Consider the following 27,422-nt stretch of genomic DNA (forward strand, 5'->3'; position numbering starts at 1 on the left):
GCTATCGCTGGAAGCAGGATGCGTCACATGGGGAAGTCGTGTTATTCTGCCAACAAAGTTGCACGACGCGGTGGTGGGACTGTTGCACGCAGAACACCCTGGGGCGTCACGCATGAAGATGCTCACACGTAGCCTGCTATGATGGCCAGGACTAGACGCATAGAAAGAGCGATAAAAAAGTGCAGCATTTGCCAAGAGATGCAAAACAGTGCTTTTCGCACATTTTTTAGTTGCCCATTAATTTGCTGCTGCTGTGATAATACTTGTCATCCACTACAACATATACAAACTGGATAGTATGTTAGGTCTGCTTTGAGGACTCACCCAGGGTAAGGGGTCTGCAGTACAGGGGATCTCTAGGGACTCATGGGTCAATATATGGAGATGCTGTTCACTATTTCTCCAACAAGGGATTACAAAGAGCCTCCTACAAATATTGCTCCCAGGACTTATACCTATATAGTATGTTTCCTCACAGAACATTATGAAGCCAACAGACAAATGACTGTGGTTTTTAATTTAGATGAATAATTAAGTATAACGAGAAATTAATGTGGATGAAAAGGTAACTTGCTGCAGATGAGAGCCGAACCCACATCTGCATTACCAGCTGCCTACACCTAAGTTTCTGTTACTAAATGATGCCTGTTGTAAAAAAGCATGTGCTTCATCTGCCGCCATGACCTCGAGTGGTGCTGGTGCTGGCTAAAATTCTTCATTTCCAGATTTTGTACTCGCACAAATACCCAAAATAAGCGGATGGGAGGATAAGCGCCACAGCACAAATGTTGGAGCAGCGTATATTGAAGGTGTTGGGTTAGTTTCCAACAGGGGCAAATTGTTTTCTTGCCCACATTCATTTCCCTTTTCCATATTATTTGTAAAATGAAATTTAAAGAGACAATTTTCTCTAAGCTTTCACTCTTTTCTTCCTTTTTTATGCTTTATTGTCTGTTGGCTTTGTATGGTTGTAACAAAAAATTGGGCCCTTTGGTTCCCCTTCTCATTATCTTAGAACATTGAAGTTTTGCTGGAAAGTGTTAGCCTGTCTGCTTTTGCAGCAGCATTCTCATCCTGGATTTTGACTAAACGGTGCATGATGAGTAAATGAAGTCGGTGCAACCTTTTGGCAACCTCATCAGCTGCTTTATTTATGCAGGATGCCGAAGCCATACAGGGTCGTCAAATTCCCAATGGAGGACGACACAATTGCTGTGGTTGCATCCTCTTGGATGTCCGAGGACGAGCGTTATTGTTTCTGGCCCCTGCATACGAGGGGGTCAGAAGTTAAATCCTGGCTCCAGAAACAACGTCCCCCAAGTGAAAACTGGGGGACGTACCCAGCGGTAGTCCTGGCGTGACTACATTGTTAACATACTGTGCTTTTTTGCTTGTTTTAGTATTTTTTGGTATCATACTTTTTTATCTTTGGACATATGCGACTGTACTCTAGACTAAATCATGTAATAGCAGACACACTTCTAAATTGTTGACATATTGAAATTAAACATTACTAAGTGTACATTTTTGTGTGTGTGCAGATTGACTAGCACAATGCCTGTTTACCTTCTAAATAACACAACATGGGAACATGTCTCTTCATACAGGGTCCTGAATATTTCGCTATGCCTGTTCGAAAAAAGATTTTGCACTCATCACTGCACTGTTCTTGCTCAAATTTTGCAGAACTATCACATTTTGAGGTCGCCTTTGTTGAGTTTGACACTTAACACAGTTAACTGCCTGGTTCTTAAGAAAAAAAAGAAAATTTGCCTTTACTTGTGGGGATGTGACCTGCTGTAACAGCGCTAGCATAAACTTGTGTCGCTGCCAGCAGGCAGCGACACAAGTTTATGCTAGCGCTGTTGTTACAGCAGGTCACATCTCCATAAGTGAAGGCAAATTTTTTGTGCGTGATACACTCTGTATAACTTAAAAATGTTGCAATTATTGTTGACAAGTACCATTGTTGCACATGCAGAAAAGTAATCAAGCCTTCTCTGTTTATTATTATGCTCAATTTTCCCCCACCTAGCTTGCAATGCCTGCATCTGTAAAATTAGCAATGGCTTGAATATTAACAGCACTCTTGTCATTTTATGGCCGCTATCTTGCAGGTGTAAAACTACCTTATAAGTTTGCATAGTTCTAACTCTAACATCTAACTTTAAAAACTGTGCACCAAGAGGCTTGCACCTTTTGGTCAGTTTGAATGTTGCCATCCCAAGTTATACCAAATGCAATCTGCATTTTTGCATTGAACGGGGCTTGTAACAATGACAAACTAAATCTTTAGTGCCATTCTACAGTTCCTGAGTTATTTTAACTTGTACCACTGATAGTTTGACGTCATCAAAGCTGTGCCAACTTGTTCACAATGTCTGTGCAGTTTGCTGTGGGCATTCACAGCAGTCACAAATATCTTCATTACATTGTCTGTTGCAGAATGTAGCCTGCACAGCTTAACAGGTTGCTTGTCGTCCTAGTGTCTATTATAATCTGTTTTTAATATTATTACTTTGTTCAAAAGCACTTATGAAAAGGCGCAGAAGAGGGCCAAGAAGGCGGAATGCCATTCTGCTGTCGACACCACGGAGCTGTCGGGTAATTGCTTGTGTTTATTGTTTTTTTATACTTGTGCTTATGTGAAAGGGGAAGGCGAACTTGGAGCAAGTGGCAAGTCGAAGTGCATGCAACAAAGGTTACCAGGATACTGCACAGCCACTTCCAGATTAATATAAACTTGTGTTGACATGTGCTTGCCTCCTGCATAGCTCTCTATCTGTCCCCCAAAAATGGTGGTGTATAGTTGAGTATCTTAGAACCAAAATGTTCTTTCTTTTACTGCCGAACTTTTTTTAAAGAAGCTGCATTCTTTTGTCTCTCTTTTTTTTATCTCCATGCTACCTAAACAGCCCACTTTTTCATTCATGACTATACCTTTGCCTTGAAAATTTCTGAATTGTTGATTGAGTATATAGTGGCTCAAAAATAAATGTACACGCATAAATGTTCTATTTAGGCATTGAAGCTGGCCATGGTGAAGAGGGGCGTGCTGCTTCACCTCGACTGGAGCTACCTGCACCCCGTAAGCTTTCCATAAAATAACCATGCAGTGTGTTTAACTGACCAGCTCTGGTCTTTTTATTAGGGTTCTCGAAACTGATGTGGTCACCATTAGGGCCAAACACGTGTGCGATGACCAGCCAAGTTTGAATACATTTTAGGATTGGTATAACAAAAGTTGGTCCCATAGAAATCTATAGGCTTCAGCAGGAACCTTTGAATGGAATCGAATATGCTGGAGTCAACTTAGGGAGTAGGCTGTAGTAGCAATTTTATTTTGCATGTGGCTGGAAAGTTTGTCAATGCGTTGCTGTACTGACCAATATGCACAAGTCAGCATTTGTTGTGGCCTATGAGAGAATGAATTTCTAAAAGGAGATGGCACTGAAAAATAAACCGAGACCTTCTTGCTATTTATGCAATAAAGCAGCACTGAACCACCCTTTGATCTTGGCAAGCGAACACATTCTACATGTAGCGGAAACAGCTAACAAGCAGTTTGTAAAGATAGCTTTCCAGAGGGCTGCTCCTCATTTTTTTAAATGCTGGCTAGCTTCCAGTAGGCATTATGTGGTCAGTTCTTTTAAGAAATTACTTGTGTTCATACCCTGTCAGATTTATTATAGAGAATTAGCAAGTGGGTAATTGCCAAAGCATTGCCACTCTGTTATCATTCTTGAAAGTTCTGTCTGATACCCATCTTGAAAAGTTACCATAAGTTTGCTTCGAAAAAATAAAGGTGAGGTGTGATAGGCCTCTCATTGCTACTGGCACTGCTCGGGCTTAAGAGAACAAATGAGTTGAGGGGTATTAAGGAAAGTAAATATTATGCTCCGAATGCCTTTGCTTATGAGGCGTTTTCAAACATTAAAAAAATTGTATTCCTTGGAAAAACGCTGCACTCAACAGCAGAATGTGTTTCTCAAATCTTGGAAAAGGGTTCTCCAGGGCCCCTTTAAAAGTAATTATCAAAGAGGCTATGTGCTTTCGAATGACAAGAACTCTTCCAGGAAGGCAAGTTCAAGTTTGAAATGTTCGCAAGAAGTTTAGGGATATTTTAAAAAGTTTCTATTATCTGAAAAGTGGCCCATAGTATGCTGAGCTGTGATCCTTAGACACAGGTAAGTTAGGAAAGTGAATTTAATAGTGTGTTTTAGAAGGAGCATCCCCAAAAACACAAACTCCTTTGTACGCCTTTTGGGTTCTATTGTACATTAAGCTGATAGACTACCCTAACTGAGTCCCCTTTTTTTATAACTCCGTGGTCTCCATCACTGTACCGAACTTGAAAGTTCTCAAGTAACTTTCCTTTAATATCTCACCATATTGGGTGTAATGCCATTTCTAGAGTAGTTAGTGTTCTCAACGTTCCATTTAGTGGAAAATTTGAACTTATTTATCGAGTTTTCAAGAACTGCACTGGGACAGCACTGTATAGCCCCATTTGCTATCTGTGCATCGTGTTTCCTATCTGCACTAGGCCACTGTGATGTTTATACAAAACTTTTAAGGAGGGAAATAGCACTTCTATTGCAGCGTGTATTATGCATGGTCATTGTGTGGGGAATTGCACTTCTATTGGTATATTTCAAACTGGTTGCATGCTTCATTTATTAGGCTAAAGTTGCAAGGGCCACTGCACTACTATTACATTATGCCAAAACTGTAATTGTACAAAATTTAAGTGCTATAGAAATGGAGGAAATGTGTGTCTGTATGGTTTCTTGCAACCAATCTTGGGCAGGGGTCTTGTTTATATAATGGTGGATGAGAAATGGGGGTTTGTTGCTCTGTTATCCTGGCACTAATTGTGGATTGCTGCTACTCTACCCTAGCTTCACCATGCCCTGCAAGGACACCAGCAGGAGAAAGCGCCACCGGCACATCCCCTTTGGAGCCGCCACAAAGGGAAGGTTCCGAGGAGATGATGTGTGAGTCTCTACATTTTTACACGGCCCATAAAAGTCTAGTAACTTCGAGGTTGCTTTCATTCTGCAGTTCATTCTTGACACCTAATCGTATGACAGAAATGTTATCTGTATCATTCTGCAACAAAAAGCTCTAGACTTTGAAATTGCTACGTTATTTGAAATGTCTCTCTGGCATCATTTAGTTTATGAAGAGAACGTGTTCAATTGCTATCATAAGTGGCACAGATATGGTGCAATGTTTCTACTGGCAGATTTTTTCCAATCCTGAAATGCTTAATCAAAAATGATGATGCAAAGATATACAAGGTCTGTCTCAAAAGTTCTTGCCATATGTTTTAAAGAAATAATTTCGCTAACTTTCGGACATATTGTGGTCTCCTTCAAAGTACTCCCGATTAGACACAATACATTGGTTCCACCTCTCATTCTATTGCTGGAAGCACCCTTGCACTTAAGCAGGAATGTTCTTTTATTTTGAATTGTAGTCCCAGCCCCAAAAACCCTGAGCGCCAGTTTGCATACGGGGAACAGAATAAGTCGCATGGTGCCACATCCAGCAAGCAGGGAAAGTTTTCCAGCAGTTTGCACACTAGGCAGTGGACACAGCCACATGCAAATGTAGTTCATTTGCTATGCGCACAGCAGGACTGGATTGCAGACTCGCACTCGTGTGCTCTAGTCTGGCCATGCTACATGGCGCGGACTGGCTGTCCTGCAGTGATAGTACAGAAATCCAAACTACATTTTGAAGCTTTATCAAAACCTCATTACGAAACAATGTCTGCCAAGGTGTCTAGCCAGGAGGGGCTGGAAGCAGTGTTTGCAGAGCCTAAGCGCATGCATCCACTCTAGATGTGAATTGCCATTTCATGTGAGGTGTGGCCGGTGTAGTGTACATGTAGTGTGGGCAAAAGTTCTGTGTCGTTCGAGGGAAGGTTCGAGGGAAGGTTAGTGTTCAAAACTGACCGAAATTAGCGAGACCGGACTGCGACACTCATAAGCAGTGTGGCTTGACTTTCCTTTGTACGAATGTGGGTGCAGCTGAGCTAAGCAGATAATAGTCTGCTTCTTCTGGAAGTACAGATTTTCGTGTATTTCAGCCTGTTATTTAAACTGTGTCAATAAATATACACAGTAGCAGCCGGGAAGTTCACTGAACTGTGATGATTTGATCTTCCTAGGTCAACGTAGGGTTGTTTACCCGGGAATGTATTTGTACTTGCACGGTTCGAATTATTGTGGCCACCACTGAGACTAATTCACAGTGGGGAAAAGAAACAACGAAGCCGATTGTTAACAAGACATGAACATATAATTAACATAAACTGTCACACACAAACTAACCAAGGTACTAAGATTAATATAAAAGTTCATGCACTTTTAAATGTTCTCTCACAATAAATAATTATATATATAACAGTAATTAAAGTTCGTGACCGGTCACAATTACTTGGTAGCGTCGGTGCAGCGCTGTACGGGGCGGCGTTGCGACGGCGTCAGATGCAGTGCGTCGGTCGCGTGAGTATAAGACGATGAGACACTACTTGCGTCTTGACGATTGTCCGCAGCTCGGCCAAGAAGTCACAGGAGGAAAGTAGGTTGGGCTTGCCTTCAGCACCATGTCACTGCAGGACCCACGGACACCAAAGGTTGGAGGTAGAACAGAGGCCGGATCGTCGCTGAAGTTATGAAACTCGGGCCCGCAGCCCGACAGCTTCGCTTCTCCGCCCGGCGCTCCTGAAGTCTTTGAGACTCGGACCCACCGTCAGACAGCCTCACTTCTCCGACGGGTGCTCTTGAGGTCTTGAGGTTCGGACCCAGAGCCCGACAACCTTGCCTCGACCACTCCGCACACCGGCCTTCTTTTCGAACGCTGCCTTCCTTCTTCTCTTCTTCTGCTCCCTCTTCCAGCAATCGTGTGTCTTCGTGATTCGCTGTTGGCCGAGGTGCCGCGCCAGGCGAGCACGCGCCGAATCCCGCCATTCTTTTTCTTCTTTTATGTTCACTGATCGTCCGCCGCTCCAGACACGCGCACATAAGTATTTTGTACATGACAAAAGCCCCATTTTCGAAAAGTTTTTTTTATATGAGGAAGCAGAAATAATAAAAAAACTGCGGCGATGCGCGTGGACTCGTGAGACTTCATACAGTACATGTACTTAACAGATTGAGCGACATGCAGACTTCAACAACAAAGAACAATAAAAGAAACAAGAAAGCATACAGAAGCATGAACTCCCAAAGTGCAAGATTCAATAGCTGATCCTGACCTACTTAAATAATCAGCTCCAACCTTTTCTGAGGAATGCCTTTGATACCCCCACCTGCTTCAGCTTTAAAGCGTGGTAAGGGGCTTCATTTTCTGGTTCGTCAATCACTATAAACGAGGAAGTTTGGAACCTAGCTAGTGGTTGGCGCTCTTCATACCGCTTCAGCATGTTGATGTGGAATAATTTAGTGGTATGGCCTACGTCCAACCAGTAGTCAAAGTTGTTTTTCTTTCCAGTGACTACAAATGGTCCCTTCCATTGCATCATGAGTTTGTTATCACTGGTTGGGAGGAGTACGAGTGCACGATCTCCTATCTTCAGCTGTCGGCGACAACTGTTTCGGTCGTAGTACCCCTTTTGAGTCTTCTGAGCTTTGCACAAGTTCTGGTGAGCTAACTTCAAAGTCTCTTCTAGTCGGTTTCTGAGGTCGAAGACATATGCATATGTCGTTATAACATCTTCCTTGAGCCTGTCTCTTGTCCAGAGATCCTTGAGTATGGCCAAGGGTCCTCGTACTTGTCGTCCGTATATCAATTCAAATGGCGAAAAACCGAGGCTGGTTTGTGGCACCTCACGGTACGCAAAAAGAAGAGGAGCAAGATATCGATCCCAGGCTTTTGGTTTCTCTTGGCATAGTTTCCGCAGCATCATCTTAAGGGTTCCGTTGAAGCGCTCCACCATTCCATTACACATTGGATGATAAGGCGTTGAACTGAGATGCTTGATGGCGAGTAAATCATTGATTTCTTTCATCAACTCTGATGTAAAACAAGATGCCTGGTCACAAAGGATCTCGTGTGGGAAACCGATCCTTGAGAACATCTCAACCAACCCTTCGACTACAGTTGCTGAGTCAATAGAAGGTAAAGGGATGGCGTCCGGGAAGCGAGTTGCAAAGTCCACAAGAGTGAGTATATATCGGTTGCCCTTACTCGATGTTGGAGTCAAGGGACCGATGATATCTACCGCTACCCGTTCGAATGGGGTATCTATAAGCGGCATTCGTCCCAGTGGAGCCTTGCCCACTCTACCTTTTGGGAAGGTTCTTTGACATACATCGCACGATCTCACAAATCTTTTAACGTCCTCTTGGATGCCGGGCCAATAAAATGATCCAAGGACCCGTTCCGTGGTTTTCCGTATGCCTTGATGCCCAGACAAGGAGTTGTCATGTGCCATATTAAGGACTTCGAGGCGTAGGCATTTCGGTACCACTGCTTGATCGATTATTTTTCCTGGGCATATTTGATAGCATCTGTACAACACGCCTTCATCCAGGTAGAACGAATGGGCGGTTGTACCTTTTCCCGGAATATTTTTCCCGATTTTGCTTCTACAAACTTGAAGTGTTGTGTCTTCCTGCTGCTTTGTCCGAAACATTTCTCTTGACAATTGTAAGGCTCCAACGCTCACCGGGGACCATGGTTTCGAGATCTTGGCACCCACTATAACCTGCAGAGAACCACTGTCTTCTTTCGTAGTGCTCATCTCGCGTGATTTACTTGCTACAGAAGTAAACGAGGATGCTTTCCAATTGGGATCTGGCTCCATGGGTTGGCGTGCTCCAGGAACGTTACCAATGATCACATCATACAATGGTCTCTCCATGCACTTTGCGACCGTAACACCGGAGAAGTACGGTGATGAAATGTTGACTTCCGCTTCCGGAACGTTAATAGAGCTACCATCAGCCAGTAGTATGATAGACTCAGTGCCTATCATTGCTGCGTCCGGTACAAGATCTCGTCGTACGACTATACTATTGCTTCCTGTATCTCGCAGAACCCAAACGGTCATGTCCAAAAAGCTCTCCTTTCAACACCGGCATGTCAAAAGACTTGCTAGACCAGACTCCCAAAGCATTAGAAAATGTCTCATCTTGCTGCTTGGTACTACGTTCAAAGCATTCCCGTGCATCTTTTTGCTGGTCGGGAGGTAGTATGCAGCATGCTGATGAGCCTTTGGCACCTGGTTCATTTCGTCTGCATGATTGCACATCGTGTCCATATCTGCGGCAATATTCACAATATGGCTGTTTTGTCTTCACACGGCAATCTGATGTCTTGTGTCCTATCTTATCACATATGAAGCAACGGACTTGAGACTTCACACCTGGTTTCTCATCCGTTTCTTTGCCAGGATTTTGTTCTAGCCTCTCCTTGAACACCAGCAAATTATGCTGCCTCTGTGCCTCCAAATAGTGATCGGCCGCTTCCGAGGCCTCATCCACAGTCTTGCAGTTTCTCTCACGAAGAAAAAGCGCCAAGCGACTATGGCAGTTATTCAAGAATTGTTCTGCGACTATCAAGTCCCGAACCGCATTGAACGTCTTCCCTTGGTTTGCCATCTCCACCCAACGGTCGAAGTAGCTGAAAAGCCGAGTAGCATACTGCTTGCCGGTTTCTCCATCCTGTGGTTTACTTTGCCGGAATTCTCTCGGTATCCCTCAGCAGTGAACCGAAATCGTTTTAACAATGCCAGTTTTGCTTTGTTGTAATCCAGGGAGTCTTCGGGCGATAAACGACCAAACACTTTCAGTGCTTCCCCACCGAGGCACAAGCTGAGAGCGGTGGCCCACTTTTCTTTTGGCCAGCCCTGTCCCGTGGCTACATGTTCAAAGCGCTTTAAATATGCGTCGAGGTCATCTCGAGAATCATTGAACATGGGGATCAGATTATGTGGGTTGATGGGGGCCAAGACTTCCGCTTGGTTCGTGTGACTTGCACCATTCCCACTCCCACTGCTTTCTCCCACCTCAGCGAGCCTCAGACGCAACTGCAAATTCTTTTCTTCTAGCTCAAGGCGCTGTTTGGTCGCCTCTCTTTCCGCTGCCCGTTCCTCACGCGCCTTCGCATCTTCCTCCCGAGCTTTGGTGACTTGCTCGTCCGCCCAATTTCTCAGCTCCGCGCCCTGCAGCCCCAAGCGCTCACCCAACGTAATAAATTCTGCCAAACTCATATTCACTTGTCGCTAAAGCAACTGTGAACAACCGGCTTCGTCCTGTCGCGGACGCCAATTTGTGATGATTTGATCTTCCTAGGTCAACGTAGGGTTGTTTACCCGGGAATGTATTTGTACTTGCACGGTTCGAATTATTGTGGCCACCACTGAGACTAATTCACAGTGGGGAAAAGAAACAACGAAGCCGATTGTTAACAAGACATGAACATATAATTAACATAAACTGTCACACACAAACTAACCAAGGTACTAAGATTAATATAAAAGTTCATGCACTTTTAAATGTTCTCTCACAATAAATAATTATATATATAACAGTAATTAAAGTTCGTGACCGGTCACAATTACTTGGTAGCGTCGGTGCAGCGCTGTACGGGGCGGCGTTGCGACGGCGTCAGATGCAGTGCGTCGGTCGCGTGAGTATAAGACGATGAGACACTACTTGCGTCTTGACGATTGTCCGCAGCTCGGCCAAGAAGTCACAGGAGGAAAGTAGGTTGGGCTTGCCTTCAGCACCATGTCACTGCAGGACCCACGGACACCAAAGGCTGGAGGTAGAACAGAGGCCGGATCGTCGCTGAAGTTATGAAACTCGGGCCCGCAGCCCGACAGCTTCGCTTCTCCGCCCGGCGCTCCTGAAGTCTTTGAGACTCGGACCCACCGTCAGACAGCCTCACTTCTCCGACGGGTGCTCTTGAGGTCTTGAGGTTCGGACCCAGAGCCCGACAACCTTGCCTCGACCACTCCGCACACCGGCCTTCTTTTCGAACGCTGCCTTCCTTCTTCTCTTCTTCTGCTCCCTCTTCCAGCAATCGTGTGTCTTCGTGATTCGCTGTTGGCCGAGGTGCCGCGCCTGGCGAGCACGCGCCGAATCCCGCCATTCTTTTTCTTCTTTTATGTTCACTGATCGTCCGCCGCTCCAGACACGCGCACATAAGTATTTTGTACATGACAAAAGCCCCATTTTCGAAAAGTTTTTTTTTATATGAGGAAGCAGAAATAATAAAAAAAAACTGCGGCGATGCGCGTGGACTCGTGAGACTTCATACAGTACATGTACTTAACAGATTGAGCGACATGCAGACTTCAACAACAAAGAACAATAAAAGAAACAAGAAAGCATACAGAAGCATGAACTCCCAAAGTGCAAGATTCAATAGCTGATCCTGACCTACTTAAATAATCAGCTCCAACCTTTTCTGAGGAATGCCTTTGATACCCCCACCTGCTTCAGCTTTAAAGCGTGGTAAGGGGCTTCATTTTCTGGTTCGTCAATCACTATAAACGAGGAAGTTTGGAACCTAGCTAGTGGTTGGCGCTCTTCATACCGCTTCAGCATGTTGATGTGGAATAATTTAGTGGTATGGCCTACGTCCAACCAGTAGTCAAAGTTGTTTTTCTTTCCAGTGACTACAAATGGTCCCTTCCATTGCATCATGAGTTTGTTATCACTGGTTGGGAGGAGTACGAGTGCACGATCTCCTATCTTCAGCTGTCGGCGACAACTGTTTCGGTCGTAGTACCCCTTTTGAGTCCTCTGAGCTTTGCACAAGTTCTGGTGAGCTAACTTCAAAGTCTCTTCTAGTCGGTTTTTGAGGTCGAGGACATATGCATATGTCGTCTTAACATCTTCCTTGAGCCTGTCTCTTGTCCAGAGATCCTTGAGTATGGCCAAGGGTCCTCGTACTTGTCGTCCGTATATCAATTCAAATGGCGAAAAACCGAGGCTGGTTTGTGGCACCTCACGGTACGCAAAAAGAAGAGGAGCAAGATATCGATCCCAGGCTTTTGGTTTCTCTTGGCATAGTTTCCGCAGCATCATCTTAAGGGTTCCGTTGAAGCGCTCCACCATTCCATTACACATTGGATGATAAGGCGTTGAATTGAGATGCTTGATGGCGAGTAAATCATTGATTTCTTTCATCAACTCTGATGTAAAACAAGATGCCTGGTCACAAAGGATCTCGTGTGGGAAACCGATCCTTGAGAACATCTCAACCAACCCTTCGACTACAGTTGCTGAGTCAATAGAAGGTAAAGGGATGGCGTCCGGGAAGCGAGTTGCAAAGTCCACAAGAGTGAGTATATATCGGTTGCCCTTACTCGATGTTGGAGTCAAGGGACCGATGATATCTACCGCTACCCGTTCGAATGGGGTATCTATAAGCGGCATTCGTCCCAGTGGAGCCTTGCCCACTCTACCTTTTGGGAAGGTTCTTTGACATACATCGCACGATCTCACAAATCTTTTAACGTCCTCTTGGACGCCGGGCCAATAAAATGATCCAAGGACCCGTTCCGTGGTTTTCCGTATGCCTTGATGCCCAGACAAGGAGTTGTCATGTGCCATATTAAGGACTTCGAGGCGTAGGCATTTCGGTACCACTGCTTGATCGATTATTTTTCCTGGGCATATTTGATAGCATCTGTACAACACGCCTTCATCCAGGTAGAACGAATGGGCGGTTGTACCTTTTCCCGGAATATTTTTCCCGATTTTGCTTCTACAAACTTGAAGTGTTGTGTCTTCCTGCTGCTTTGTCCGAAACATTTCTCTTGACAATTGTAAGGCTCCAACGCTCACCGGGGACCATGGTTTCGAGATCTTGGCACCCACTATAACCTGCAGAGAACCACTGTCTTCTTTCGTAGTGCTCATCTCGCGTGATTTACTTGCTACAGAAGTAAACGAGGATGCTTTCCAATTGGGATCTGGCTCCATGGGTTGGCGTGCTCCAGGAACGTTACCAATGATCACATCATACAATGGTCTCTCCATGCACTTTGCGACCGTAACACCGGAGAAGTACGGTGATGAAATGTTGACTTCCGCTTCCGGAACGTTAATAGAGCTACCATCAGCCAGTAGTATGATAGACTCAGTGCCTATCATTGCTGCGTCCGGTACAAGATCTCGTCGTACGACTATACTATTGCTTCCTGTATCTCGCAGAACCCAAACGGTCTGTCCAAAAAGCTCTCCTTTCAACACCGGCATGTCAAAAGACTTGCTAGACCAGACTCCCAAAGCATTAGAAAATGTCTCATCTTGCTGCTTGGTACTACGTTCAAAGCATTCCCGTGCATCTTTTTGCTGGTCGGGAGGTAGTATGCAGCATGCTGATGAGCCTTTGGCACCTGGTTCATTTCGTCTGCATGATTGCACATCGTGTCCATATCTGCGGCAATATTCACAATATGGCTGTTTTGTCTTCACACGGCAATCTGATGTCTTGTGTCCTATCTTATCACATATGAAGCAACGGACTTGAGACTTCACACCTGGTTTCTCATCCGTTTCTTTGCCAGGATTTTGTTCTAGCCTCTCCTTGAACACCAGCAAATTATGCTGCCTCTGTGCCTCCAAATAGTGATCGGCCGCTTCCGAGGCCTCATCCACAGTCTTGCAGTTTCTCTCACGAAGAAAAAGCGCCAAGCGACTATGGCAGTTATTCAAGAATTGTTCTGCGACTATCAAGTCCCGAACCGCATTGAACGTCTTCCCTTGGTTTGCCATCTCCACCCAACGGTCGAAGTAGCTGAAAAGCCGAGTAGCATACTGCTTGCCGGTTTCTCCATCCTGTGGTTTACTTTGCCGGAATTTCTCTCGGTATCCCTCAGCAGTGAACCGAAATCGTTTTAACAATGCCAGTTTTGCTTTGTTGTAATCCAGGGAGTCTTCGGGCGATAAACGACCAAACACTTTCAGTGCTTCCCCACCGAGGCACAAGCTGAGAGCGGTGGCCCACTTTTCTTTTGGCCAGCCCTGTCCCGTGGCTACATGTTCAAAGCGCTTTAAATATGCGTCGAGGTCATCTCGAGAATCATTGAACATGGGGATCAGATTATGTGGGTTGATGGGGGCCAAGACTTCCGCTTGGTTCGTGTGACTTGCACCATTCCCACTCCCACTGCTTTCTCCCACCTCAGCGAGCCTCAGACGCAACTGCAAATTCTTTTCTTCTAGCTCAAGGCGCTGTTTGGTCGCCTCTCTTTCCGCTGCCCGTTCCTCACGCGCCTTCGCATCTTCCTCCCGAGCTTTGGTGACTTGCTCGTCCGCCCAATTTCTCAGCTCCGCGCCCTGCAGCCCCAAGCGCTCACCCAACGTAATAAATTCTGCCAAACTCATATTCACTTGTCGCTAAAGCAACTGTGAACAACCGGCTTCGTCCCGTCGCGGACGCCAATTTGTGATGATTTGATCTTCCTAGGTCAACGTAGGGTTGTTTACCCGGGAATGTATTTGTACTTGCACGGTTCGAATTATTGTGGCCACCACTGAGACTAATTCACAGTGGGGAAAAGAAACAACGAAGCCGATTGTTAACAAGACATGAACATATAATTAACATAAACTGTCACACACAAACTAACCAAGGTACTAAGATTAATATAAAAGTTCATGCACTTTTAAATGTTCTCTCACAATAAATAATTATATATATAACAGTAATTAAAGTTCGTGACCGGTCACAATTACTTGGTAGCGTCGGTGCAGCGCTGTACGGGGCGGCGTTGCGACGGCGTCAGATGCAGTGCGTCGGTTGCGTGAGTATAAGACGATGAGACACTACTTGCGTCTTGACGATTGTCCGCAGCTCGGCCAAGAAGTCACAGGAGGAAAGTAGGTTGGGCTTGCCTTCAGCACCATGTCACTGCAGGACCCACGGACACCAAAGGCTGGAGGTAGAACAGAGGCCGGATCGTCGCTGAAGTTATGAAACTCGGGCCCGCAGCCCGACAGCTTCGCTTCTCCGCCCGGCGCTCCTGAAGTCTTTGAGACTCGGACCCACCGTCAGACAGCCTCACTTCTCCGACGGGTGCTCTTGAGGTCTTGAGGTTCGGACCCAGAGCCCGACAACCTTGCCTCGACCACTCCGCACACCGGCCTTCTTTTCGAACGCTGCCTTCCTTCTTCTCTTCTTCTGCTCCCTCTTCCAGCAATCGTGTGTCTTCGTGATTCGCTGTTGGCCGAGGTGCCGCGCCTGGCGAGCACGCGCCGAATCCCGCCATTCTTTTTCTTCTTTTATGTTCACTGATCGTCCGCCGCTCCAGACACGCGCACATAAGTATTTTGTACATGACATGAACCAAGCACCATTTTTTTTATTGATGTCGGATCGGCCAATGGCAGCGCTGTCTCGGAATGTTCCGACTGACGTCAAGGGGCAGCCGCCAGCAGCCCCAAAGGGTTGAGGAGAAGGCCTCTGTTGAAAAAAGGGCTTGAGAAAAACGTGACTCCACGCTCGACTTGCAAGCTGCACGTGCTGCTCACAAGTGCAAATTTTGGCTGAGATACAGTAGTACAGTGTAGACCGCTTATAACGTAAGCCGCCGGAGTCGCGAATATCTGCACTATAAGCGGTACCTAACTATAACCAAAACGATTTTCAAGCCCTGCACGTATGCAAACATGTAGACCAAGCCTGTAGACACGCTTTGTACTATCGCGCGCACATCGCGATTACGTTTTCGCCAGTGAGCTGGCGCAAACATAATCGCGATGTAGCCGGTGCTCTTTAGGTTCGACAGCTTTGCACCGAGTCAAAACGAAGCAACTGTTCGCCGCAACCGCTGCGAAAAAAACTGTGACCGCTATCGACGCGATTATGAACGGCGACTTTGTGGTGCTGCATGAAGGCACGCGCCCGACGCATGCACCGAGTCGTCCAGTCGCAGCAACAACTGGCCGTCGATACCGCGCTCGCTATCTATGCGATCATCGATGCTGACTACACAGTTTTCGAGGCACGCGCCCGACGTGCGTACCGAGTAAAAACGAAACTACTGTTCGCCGCTACCGCTGCGGAGAAAACCGTGGCCGCTATCGACGCGATCGTCGATCACGACTACGCAGTTACGAAAGCCCACGGCCAATGCGGTGTTATGCGTAGCCGTAAAAGCAAGAATACAGGATTTAAAGACACAAATAGGCTCGAAGCGTACCGGCTGTTGCGACTCGGGGTCCGGGGCGAGAGACTGAGTCTTGAAGCAGGCGAAGAGGAGACGAAAGCTTTATACAATATGTACAAACATGTACAGATATAGCAGGAATAGCAGGTAATAGCTGGTAATAGCTGCCATTAGCTGGGGATAGCTGGTCAAAGCAGTAAGAGCTGGTAAGAGCGCACCAGACCGACGGGGCGGCCGGTCGCGACTCTCTCGCTTAACAATGGTCCGGTTCCTCCTTAAATCCCCTTGGCGGCGGCTCCTCGTCGACAGGAGGAAGAGGGGACGGTTGCTGACGTCACTCGCGTCGCATTGTGTCGTCGCGTCCCCCTGGCGACTCGTCGACAGGACCCCGAGGGACGGGTGGCGAAGATGGCCGGGGCTGCTTGCACGTCGGCAGGACACAGACGGGGCAGTTGCCGAGGTCCCCCCGCGCCGTATTGTGTCGCCGCCTCCCGTTGGCGACTAGTCGGCAGGACCCAGAGGGATGGGTGGCGATGATGGCAGGTGCTATGGCACAACAGCACCCCCGCCGCCAGACAATGCATCCAGAGGTCGAGCTGTCCGACGCAGCTCGGAAGAATGGATGCGCCGGTTGGGCGACGTCTAGGATGGTCTGGAGGTATCGGCTCTGCCGCTTTTCCCGCCGGTGGTCTTTTCTGCTGCTCGGTCCTGATAATGTCCACTGGAACGACCAAGAATCAACAACGCCAAACCACTCCGGCCAAAGCAAGCACCCTCCGAATGCTCTCCAAACCGCCAGACCAAAATCATCGAACAAAGCATTTTTCGAGATCTGGCTACGCTAAACAAAACAAAACAAAATAAAACAACAACAACAAAAAATCCCGAACAACACGAGACACGTATCTGAGAGAAAAATTCGAGATACGGACCTTTTCTTTTTTTTTCTTTAATTGTCAATGCGCGAGTCTTAATCAAATCAGAATTGCGTCGCAAGCGATTCTCAACTGTAATGCGGGCGGGTTGGCAAAGATCAAGGTTGCCGAAGATGACTTAATTTTGCCCCCGAAAGCCATGACGCAAAGGCTGAACGCAGCTAATCTGTGTGCTCGGGCGCCACTTCGCAAAATACGGAACGAAATCCGATAACCACAAGAGCCAACCGAAAAAGCCCGCCGCTTTGTGCTGTCTAAATGCACTCGGCAAAACGAGCACCACATTCTTACAGCACAAAAGCGGTCCTAACAAAACCAAACAAAAAAGATACTAAAACTCACACTAACGACATGAAAGCAAAAGTGAATCAAAATTCTACACTTACACTTAGAACTAACGCGTGCAATACAAAAACAAGTCATAATCTAAATCAAGCATTTAGGTTTTGTCTAGCCTAGGTAAACGTAAAAACAACAAAACGTGAAAACACTGACGCTTTCTCTACTTGAGCGTTCAGCAATCATGTCTCAGTAAACTAATGATCAACAAATTAAAAAATGTCGGTGTCTCGCGAAAAGAAAGGACCAAAGACTTAAAAAATGCGCTCTTGGCCTATCCACCCTTTCCTACGCTCAACACGCGACTCAACTTTATCGCAAGAAAACACAGAACAAAATGATCACTAAAAGTACAATTAACAGAATGGGCTTTCAAACTACCATGGCACGTTCACAATCACTTGGTGCTCACAACCACACCCTTTGAGACGCGCTCGAGCCGGTCGACCATTCTCGGGTCTACGAGTTGTCCACTCGCGACACCAGAACAAAGCGGATTTGCACGAAGTACCTATAGTAGCCGTGACATTCACACTACTGCCTCCCAACACTCGGGGAGCGGCGCATCCACGGGCCCGCGGGCGCGCTGTCCCTTTGTCCGCTAGACAGTCGCCTTTCTTTCTCCCACGAAGGGGGCGACCATTGCAGCAGACTATCGAGCATACCTGATGCTTCGCTACGTTACTCTGCTTACAATTCATTGATATCGCTGAGAACCGGCGGAATTTGCGGCGTCTAAATTTCCGCGATATCCTTTCTTTACAGACGCGCGTCACGCCTGTTATAGACCTCAGCAGTCTCCTAAGCCTCGGGTCACCCTACTGCGCTTTTCCCCAACGTGTTGGCGGTTGGCGCGCTTGACCCGGCTCGTATCGCCGCCCGAGTCCGACTTTCTCGGCTTGCGCCTTCGTCGTTTGCCCTCGGCGCGGCTCACAGGGCTCGCGGTCTCGGCACGCGTACTCGTAGGTACGCTGCCTTCTTGTCGCAACGACGTGGCTCCGGACGGCAAAACCAAGCTAGGCTCGTGGTCGTCGCTAGATGTATGTGCCTCTGATAAGACATGACTGCATCCGACGCCATCTGAGCTATCCGGCTCGCCCTGCGGTCTCTCATCGACAGGCTTCGCCTTGTCGCTATTATCTAAATCAAAAGAGCCACTGTCGGCCACTTTTCCCAAAGCGGCCTCTCTAGACGGCGAAACAACATCGTGTTCGTGCCTGTCACCTAGCGTGTGCGCCAATGGTACCACATCGTCTCCTGGGCTAGTAACCATTTCACTAGGCGGTCTGTCTTCGACAAGCTCGGTCTTGTCGCTACCGCCTTGGCCTTCGCAGTCGGCCTGACTTATAGCTTCAAAATGCCTCAACAGAGCCATCTTTGCCTCATCGTAGTCCCGCCTCTCCTCATGAAGCAGGCATTCCAGAACACACGAGAGTCTACGAGGAAGCAACAGGATCAACCGCTCGGACCAGAGGTCCCGGTTGACACCTTCTTTCTCGCAGACCTTTTCAAAGTCCGCAAGAAAAGTAACAATGCTATCGCCCGCCTTGAAACTACAAAGATGGTATCGCGCTGTGCGCCATATCCATGTTTGATTCTGTCGACGGCTCTCTCGTCTTGCCCTTTCCTCGGGACTTACGTGCTCTTTCGCTTCAAGCTCGCGCCTCTCACGTCGCTCGCGTTCCTTTGCCTCCAGCTTTCGCTCAACAATCATCTCCCAAGCCTCTTCGGCTTCCTCGGTCGTCACGTCCTCCGCTCGCATCACGTCGAGAATCGCTTTCCTTGCTTTTTCGGAGCCGGCGGAAATGCCCAACTCCTCGCAAATTTGAATGAGGTCCTGAACTTCGAATTCCTCCATCGCGATCTCGTGTTGCTTGCCCACAAAATTTACCCTTACCTTAAACTAGAATCGACTATTCAAGGAAGGTAAATTCGTAATGCTAGCCTACCAAAACAACAAAACTCTACTAACATCTGCCTGGGCTAGAGAGGTCTGGCGACAATAAAAGCAAACATCGGGCACTCACCCAGCCAAAGTGGTTGACGCCGGTCGATCTGGTAGCTGCCATCGAGCGGTGTAGCAGGCGTCTTCGCTCCTCGTATCTCGCAGCTTGCCATCCGCTGTTCAGATACTGGTTCGCCAATCCCATAGCTGCCATCCACTGTTGCGACTCGGGGTCCGGGGCGAGAGACTGAGTCTTGAAGCAGGCGAAGAGGAGACGAAAGCTTTATACAATATGTACAAATATGTACAGATATAGCAGGAATAGCAGGTAATAGCTGGTAATAGCTGCCATTAGCTGGGGATAGCTGGTCAAAGCAGTAAGAGCTGGTAAGAGCGCACCAGACCGACGGGGCGGCCGGTCGCGACTCTCTCGCTTAACAATGGTCCGGTTCCTCCTTAAATCCCCTTGGCGGCGGCTCCTCGTCGACAGGAGGAAGAGGGGACGGTTGCTGACGTCACTCGCGTCGCATTGTGTCGTCGCGTCCCCCTGGCGACTCGTCGACAGGACCCCGAGGGACGGGTGGCGAAGATGGCCGGGGCTGCTTGCACGTCGGCAGGACACAGACGGGGCAGTTGCCGAGGTCCCCCCGCGCCGTATTGTGTCGCCGCCTCCCGTTGGCGACTAGTCGGCAGGACCCAGAGGGATGGGTGGCGATGATGGCAGGTGCTATGGCACAACACGGCGTTGCTGTCATTCACGTATGATTTCAACTGATGGCTGTGGCGATGCGACTCCGCCGCTTCGTTTCGGTTGGACGCTGGCGCCGTTCTTGCTCTTCTACGTCGCACTTTGCGGTGCTCCTCGACATCCGGAAGTAGTCCGAATTAACTGATGTGTGACCAAATAAGTCCGAATTAACGAGAGTTTGATTGCATTGAATAATGCACACGCCAGCCGAGAGCACGCTTCTTGTTGAGAAGCGTGCTCGCTGCGACCCTTGTCGGCGAGATTTTCCCGCGGAAGCCGCATTATAACCGGTATTTCGTCTCGTGCGGCTGCACTGTAAGCGATATGCGTATACATGGAGTGCTATGGGAAAATTAACAGGAGTCTGAAAAGACCGTACTATATCCTGTCCTGCACTATAAACGGTTACGTTATAAGTGGTCTATACTGTATATGTTAATTGCAGAATGTGTTTTTCACCAAGCCCAAGGTGTGGTGAAGGAAAATCTTCATTTTGAATTTTGATTGATTCAATTATTTCTGGAAGAAGTTGACCATTGTCTAGCCACACTGCTTATTGATGTATCTGTCGCGTCTTGCTAATTTCGATTAATTGTGAGCACTCTACTTTCAAAAGTACGTGTACACTTGCTAGCTCATTCTCACTCCTGGCCGCTTCTGGTTAGATGGCTAGATTGATTTCGCTTCTTAATGAACTATAGACAGTGCTTATAAATGCGCAATTTGGATGTGGCTACTACAGTAGAACCCCGCTGTTACGTTCCCGGGTGCTGCGTTTTCCCGGCTGTTACGCCGTTTTCGGCCGGTCCCGGCACAGCTCCCATAGAACCCAATGCATTGGTAACCCCGCTGCTACGTCGCAACGTCCCGTGAAAAACGGAACAGCGGGGTTCTACTGTATATCTGTTGGTCAGGTTGTTGCAGTTCAAAGCCTATCCGGATTACTTAGCACGGCCAGAATTGAGCGCAGGCACGCGCTCCAGCCCTGTCGTGGAGGGTAGCAAAAGGAATACATTTGCGTGTAGCTGTGTCTGTTATGAACATTGATACCGCAGTCGTCGTGATAAGCCCACTCGCTGAGCTCATTGTAGCTCGCTGAGGTGCTCCAAGTGGTTTCCTGGCAACGTGACTCCAGGTGCGTAGCAAGCCTGCCCGAATGCCAATATCCGACTGGAACACGTAGTCTGCTTTGGAAGTTGAACACCTTTGAAGTGTGTCACCATTATGGTCGGAGCTCATTACAAGTAAACATAAAGGCGACGTTTCATTCAACTGTCAGAAATTGTACCATTGCCGTATAAATAAGTGAGAAAGTTGCATCTAGCAGACCAGCACAGCAAAGGGATGGGACACTGGGCCTCTTCGATTATCAGTCCCTGGCAGTCCCAGACTGCTTGGAACTGCTGTGCCGCATTCGATTTTGCTTGGACAGCTTCCGAAGCTCCGCCCACTAGTCAGAGTTGTCAGAACCGTGTAAATTTTTTCACGGACCGGAAGTTCCGGATTGTCCGCAAACTGTTGGAACTGTCAGCAGATGTTTGATCGGGCAAGCGCAAGTAGCTAGCAGACGACGGATGTCTTAAAAAAGATGCGCGCGGTGTTAGATGACGTGTGCGTCTGCGTACTTTGCACGGTCCAGACGGCAACTACTGTGCATTGAGTTATTGCTTCTGTTACATCAGTGCTTTGTGTGCCATTATGCAAGTTTTTCACGAGCCGTCTAATTGCTGTAGTTTTAGTTTTCGTGTTTTTTAAGAGAAGCGCAGCAATCAGGCGCACATGCTTGCTTTTCGTAATGTGTTTCGTGAAATCTGTCATGCTCATTGCTGTAAGCAAGTAAATTTTTCTTTTCAGGTAAATGAAATTAGTGTGTGAAGAATCTTGTATTGCATGTGGCTATTACACGCCGGTAGCTGGGGTGGGATACAATAGGAGCTTAGGGGATTGCTGTTAGCATATATGCTGATCCCTTCTGTTACCAAGTTCGAGCGTTTGATTTTTGACGTGTACACGTGCTCTCTCCTTGACACGCGTCGGGCCTTTAATTAGCAGATGGTCTCGCGAGCTTTGAGGATGTCGGCGGGTGCTTTCTGCATGAAGACTGACGTGGCACGATCACGATATTGCTTATGTCTGTGTGGGAATTCCGCTTAAGTTTCTCAGGCTCACTAGCTAGCGCGACATAAAGTTCTATGCGCTCGGGCTACGATTCCACTGTGCAAGCTTTATGGTTGTGTTGGCGACGTGGCCTCTGAGACTGCACCATTTCTGAGGCCATGCTTATGAAAACGCTGGGTAGGGGGCTGTCTACGAGTAGCAAATAGCAGACGGCAGCCAAGAGAGACTTCCGGTTGCGGTGCTTGGGTCACGTGACTGTGACGTGCTATTTTGTTGGGCCTAGTCAGACCGGAAGCCGTGAGCGGTATTCGAAGAGGCCCACTGAACTGCACCATAAGTTGAGAATAGCCTCGGAGCTTGGTGCATTGTAGGTGACAAAATCGGAAGTAGTCGGACTATGTGAACATCCAAAATATAATTAAAGCTTCCCATCACGGTGATGTTTTATAGGACGAACGTTGTGGGTATGCCCGCCCCACTCTGCCGTAGCCTTCACAGTGCAAGTCATAGAAGGACCAGGAGCCTCGTGAACGGGATCAAGACGCTCTTTGATTGCCAATAACTCTGCTTCTGTTGAATGCATTGTACTTTTTATGGGAAAGTATTTCTGAAATAATCACTTTAACTTCAAATGCATTTCTTGACTATGATAAAATGCGGTTCAGAGCCCTTAAGCTGCCATTACTATATGCAACAAGCAAGGAATTTTAGCATAAATGAAGAAAACCTGACACATGTAAACATGCAGCAGTTTGGCTCGGACAGAATCCTATGATGCATTCAGCCGCACACTTAGTCTTGTGTAGGCATTTTGCTAGTATGTTTACCTGTGTTTTAATTCATCAGCTGGCTCGGTACGCTGCATTGTTGCTTTACTATTTCTTGATATATCATCTACATCTTATTCCTTCAAGCCTTCAGTTTATAAGAATGGAATTTTTGAATGTAGGTCAAGCGCATAGAACTGGTTATTTCTAAACACTTCGATAATGTAACTTGTTGTCAGGCTATTTTCCACATAAATTGTGGAAAACAGCAACTACTTTACTATGAGCATGAAAAGTATAAACTAAGCAATTTCATTACTAGTCCTACTTATTTTCATGACATCTTTAAAGCAGATTTACGCCAATCAGGGTTCGCACACTTTCTTGAAATTGAAACATGTCTTCAAGACCCTTCAAAACATTTGGAATTTCTTGTGTGGGTACAATCTAAAATCGATTTTGTGATCCGCTTTATATGGCGGATCAGTGTGGACCCGGCAAACTTTCCACATTAAGAACAATGGTATAAAAAGCTTAAGCCACGGTGAGTGCCCAGGCAGATCCATTTCGCACGACTGCTGGCTTGGCTTCCAGTGGCCCGCTGTATGGCCTCCAAGATTGGGAGCGCGCACTATCCTCGTTGCAAAGGCCATGTCTGCACTTCCTTCGCTGATAAAACGCTCCAGGGGACTGCACTTTTTCCGTTTTCTTTCTCTTTCTTTTATTTTTTTTTCTCGGTCAGCACTATCGTAATAACCACTTATTGCAGGTCATAGAGGTTCTCGCCATATTAATATATGTGGCGAGTTCCTTTTTCTTTATCACCGCGTGGCAGCGCGCAGTTCAAATTAATGGAGAAGCTGATGCGCATGCGCAGTATTGAGTTGGTTTACCCATAGACTAGGCTACACTGCGTGGCCGGACCGTGACAGTCAGTTCAATTATCCAAAGGTTCGAATAAATGAGGTACGAATTAACAAGCGTTTACTGTATAACTTTTTGTGTTTATAGTGCAATGAGGCTATTTAAAGTGTTTTGGAAGTGTTATAATAGGAAAATGATACACAGGATGCTGCTCTGCACACTGAAAAAAGCTTTGACGCGGCCTTGAAAGCATTTGAATACCTATGAATTTCTGCCACCGAGACCTGTACAAATCCTGATATTTTACATTCACCAGAGTGCTCTGAAACAACGAATCAAATGTGCCCTAAATGTACCGCTTCTGCTATGAAGTAAATATTTTTGTGTTTCAGCGGTGCTGCTGCGGGTGCTGCGGGTGCAGCGGGAGGTGCGGCAGCAGAACAGGGACGTCTTGCATGAGCTCCAGCAGCTGAGGCATGAGGTACGGGTCGTGTCCGAGAGGCTGGATGAAATTGAGCCTCTCGACAGGACCCGTGCAGTGTATCAGCCTGCCCTGTCGACGGTGCCTCCAGTTCTTCCTCGGCTACCTGCCAACAATATTGAAGAATTGGAGGCAGCAGAGGCAGCCGTGCAGGATGAGGCTGTGGCTGCCACCTTGGTTTGTACTGCCCTTTTATTTTAAATTATAAGGCTATGTAACATGTGGAAGTTCTGTGCATGTTTCATGAAACATGCTGTGGGTTTTATGTGAAGGAACTTTGCATCGCACACACAAAAGAGTTCATGGAAATAATTTGTTCCCTGCTGTATAGGTTCTAATGATATATTTCGACTGGACCTTAGTTTCTTTAACGTGCATCTTAATCTAAGCATACACTAGTGTTCTTGCAATGAGGCCTCATCGAAATGTGACCATGAATGCCAGAATCAAATCTGTGACCTCGAGCTCAGCACCGCAACGCCATAGCCACTGAGCTAGCATAGTGACTTGCTGAATCATCGATTTACAACAGCTCTCCGTAAAGATACATTCATGAAGGAGGAGTCAGTCGTTAAGGTAATAAAAATCCATTGCTGATACAAAGTTCAAACTGGCAGCTCTCTGTAGAAGGACACAATGCAGAGCACTTGTGCATAAATTATTTTTGTTGGACAAGTTGTAGATACATCGTGAATGATAAATAGCAGTGCAAACAAGTGGGACGCAGTACAGGAAAAGGGGTGCAGTGATCTTCTGTATATACTGTATTTACCTCATTTTAATCTAGTTTTATTTACCATGAATAAGAGGCCTATCATGTGGCTTTCTATTAGTGTATGAGGTTCATGGTATTGTTATTGAAATGCAGTCCACATTTTTCTGTTATTTTTTTAACTTACAATATGCTGATAAGCCTTCATTTGTAGTGAGCAGGAAAGTGGCGCACAGCCTTTGTTTTTGATGAGTTGCATGGCTTGGTAAGTCTATCGACAGAATGATAACGGGCGCCAGGCAGCCATGATGTAGGCGTGTACTTAGGGGAAAAACGCTGTACAAATGTAAGAAGGTCTGTATGACAATGGAATCTTATTTTACCAACTTGATATTTTCAAAAGTGGTTGAAAAGGCCAAAATGTGAGCTGGTAACTGCAGTTCCCCTCATCCTGTGAAAGCAGAATGATGGGCTGCTTTCACAGTTTGCGAAGCTGCAGGTATAAACACTGCTGAGGGCTAGCTTTTGGTTACCGCAAAACTAGGTCTTTAAAAACTGGTTGTCAGTCCCTTTAACACGAAATGTAAAGGTCTGAAAATATCCTGTCGGTATGCCTTTAAGCTGTTTTGTGCCACACGTGTGTAGATCCGACTTTTCTGCAGTCTAATGTCACATCTCTTAATTATGCATTGGCAATTTGCATACAAGTAGAATTGGTGCACTTACATTAATTTTAATGATGGTGAAAGCTTGGAGAGGTAGTTACTATGAAACACAGTTACAGTGCTAAGGGCTACGAAACACAAACATGAAATGCACAGAACAGACATGATCTGATGCACTTCGTGTTTGTGTTTCTTCCACAACACCGTTCCAGGTGTTGTGGAGCACATTTACAAATAAAGAGCATTGCGTCACAAACCTCTTGCAGCAAAAAAAGTCTTGCTTTGCACTTGGCTAAAAATTCACTTCTCTTGGCAATAAATTATATTCTAGTAGTATTGGGTAGATTTTTCAACTTGAAAACGTTGTCACGTACCATGCTCATTACCACATTTTTGTCTTTTGCAGCGCAAGCACCTCCTGCAAATAGGAGGGAAGTCGCTGCGCGAGGTGGCATCGAATGCCATGAAGGCTGTAATGGCACACCCCGTCCAAGTGCTTTACAGCCTTCATGGCAGGAAGGGGAAGAGGGCTTTCGTAAATCTGAAGTTATGCCGGATAGTCACAGGTAAGGCCTCCTTAGTCATCCTTTTGCATTTGCAAGTATTGTGTATACAGCTGAACTCCTCTACAGCGAAATGGCTTGCCAAAATCCTGTCTTTCATATAAATTGTTAACTTCTACAACGAAGAAATTTAGGTGTCCCTGTTGGCTGATTTCATTTTTTACTATGAAAGCCACATACTCGGCCACCAATGCCCTTGAAGGCGTTGCGAAGGTGTGCTCTGCACTTGCGCCAATGGCAGTGTAGGTGAATTGCTTGACGAGCATGCCGATGAATTGCATCACACCAGGCAGCTTACACGTTTAGCATCAGCGGGTGAGATAGTTGATGAATATGTCTCTGTTGGTAAAGACATGGTGTGATCATCACTGATGATGTTAACGCTATGTTAGGGTGCAAAAACAGGAATGTCAACGAAGGCAACAGGGATGAAGATCCTGTAAATGGATCAAGAATTTTTATGGCGGAGAAGGCGATAGCAGTATTTGATTCCCCACAGCATTACTTTGCGTATTCTGCATTTCGTTGCTGAGCATGCTGTGAACCTCAATTCAATATGGTTGGCTGCGGTTGCAAATTCTGTCCGATGAACTGTGTGCTAAAGACTTGGCAACTTATTTCACTAAGTCTCAAGTTCATGTTAAGGTTTTCTTTTGTTGAATGTGTTTGCCTGCTCTATTGTGGGTGCATGTTGAATGTACTAATTGTGGTCTTTGTATGTTTGTGTGCAGATGTCATCTGTGCAAAAGGGGGGGCCGACCTGACAGAAGCTCAGGGCTTCATTAAGAGGTGGTTGCCAGGGTCTGTGGACAGGGGTGGTGGCAGGAAGAGGCGTTTTGCAGAAACGTTAGCAGCAGAGCAGCCCGATGATCCCTCCCTTCGAGGCAGGGATCATTGCCTGCCCACTGCTGCCCTCTCCCTGCCCCACCCTTGGCCTCAGGGCCCTGGCCAGTCCACCGTTGGCCCCTCCTGTCCGGCTGCCCATGCTCCTTCCCCTGCTGCAGCCCCTGCTCCTGCCGCTCCTCCTGCCCCTGCTCCTGCCGCTCCTCCTGCCCCTGCTCCTACCGCTCCTCCTGCCCCTGCGCCTGCCCCTCCTACTGCCCTTGCTCCTGCTGCTCCCCCTGCCCCTCTATGCATCGGTTGA

General features: G+C 46.9%; 1 protein-coding gene across 1 annotated transcript in view; it reads left to right on the plus strand.

Annotated features, from left to right (window-relative positions):
• LOC125944267 (cyclin-dependent kinase inhibitor 1C-like) overlaps positions 1 to 27,422 on the plus strand; it is a 226,474-nt gene extending 199,052 nt beyond the window's left edge. The window contains exons 2-3 of the mRNA XM_049664615.1: positions 26,122 to 26,281; positions 27,010 to 27,422. Coding sequence (XP_049520572.1) covers positions 26,179 to 26,281; positions 27,010 to 27,422 — 516 coding nt within the window. The 5' untranslated portion in view covers positions 26,122 to 26,178. The remainder of the gene's footprint in view (positions 1 to 26,121; positions 26,282 to 27,009) is intronic.

Source organism: Dermacentor silvarum, chromosome 3, assembly GCF_013339745.2.
Source record: "Dermacentor silvarum isolate Dsil-2018 chromosome 3, BIME_Dsil_1.4, whole genome shotgun sequence".
Taxonomy (NCBI): domain Eukaryota; kingdom Metazoa; phylum Arthropoda; class Arachnida; order Ixodida; family Ixodidae; genus Dermacentor; species Dermacentor silvarum.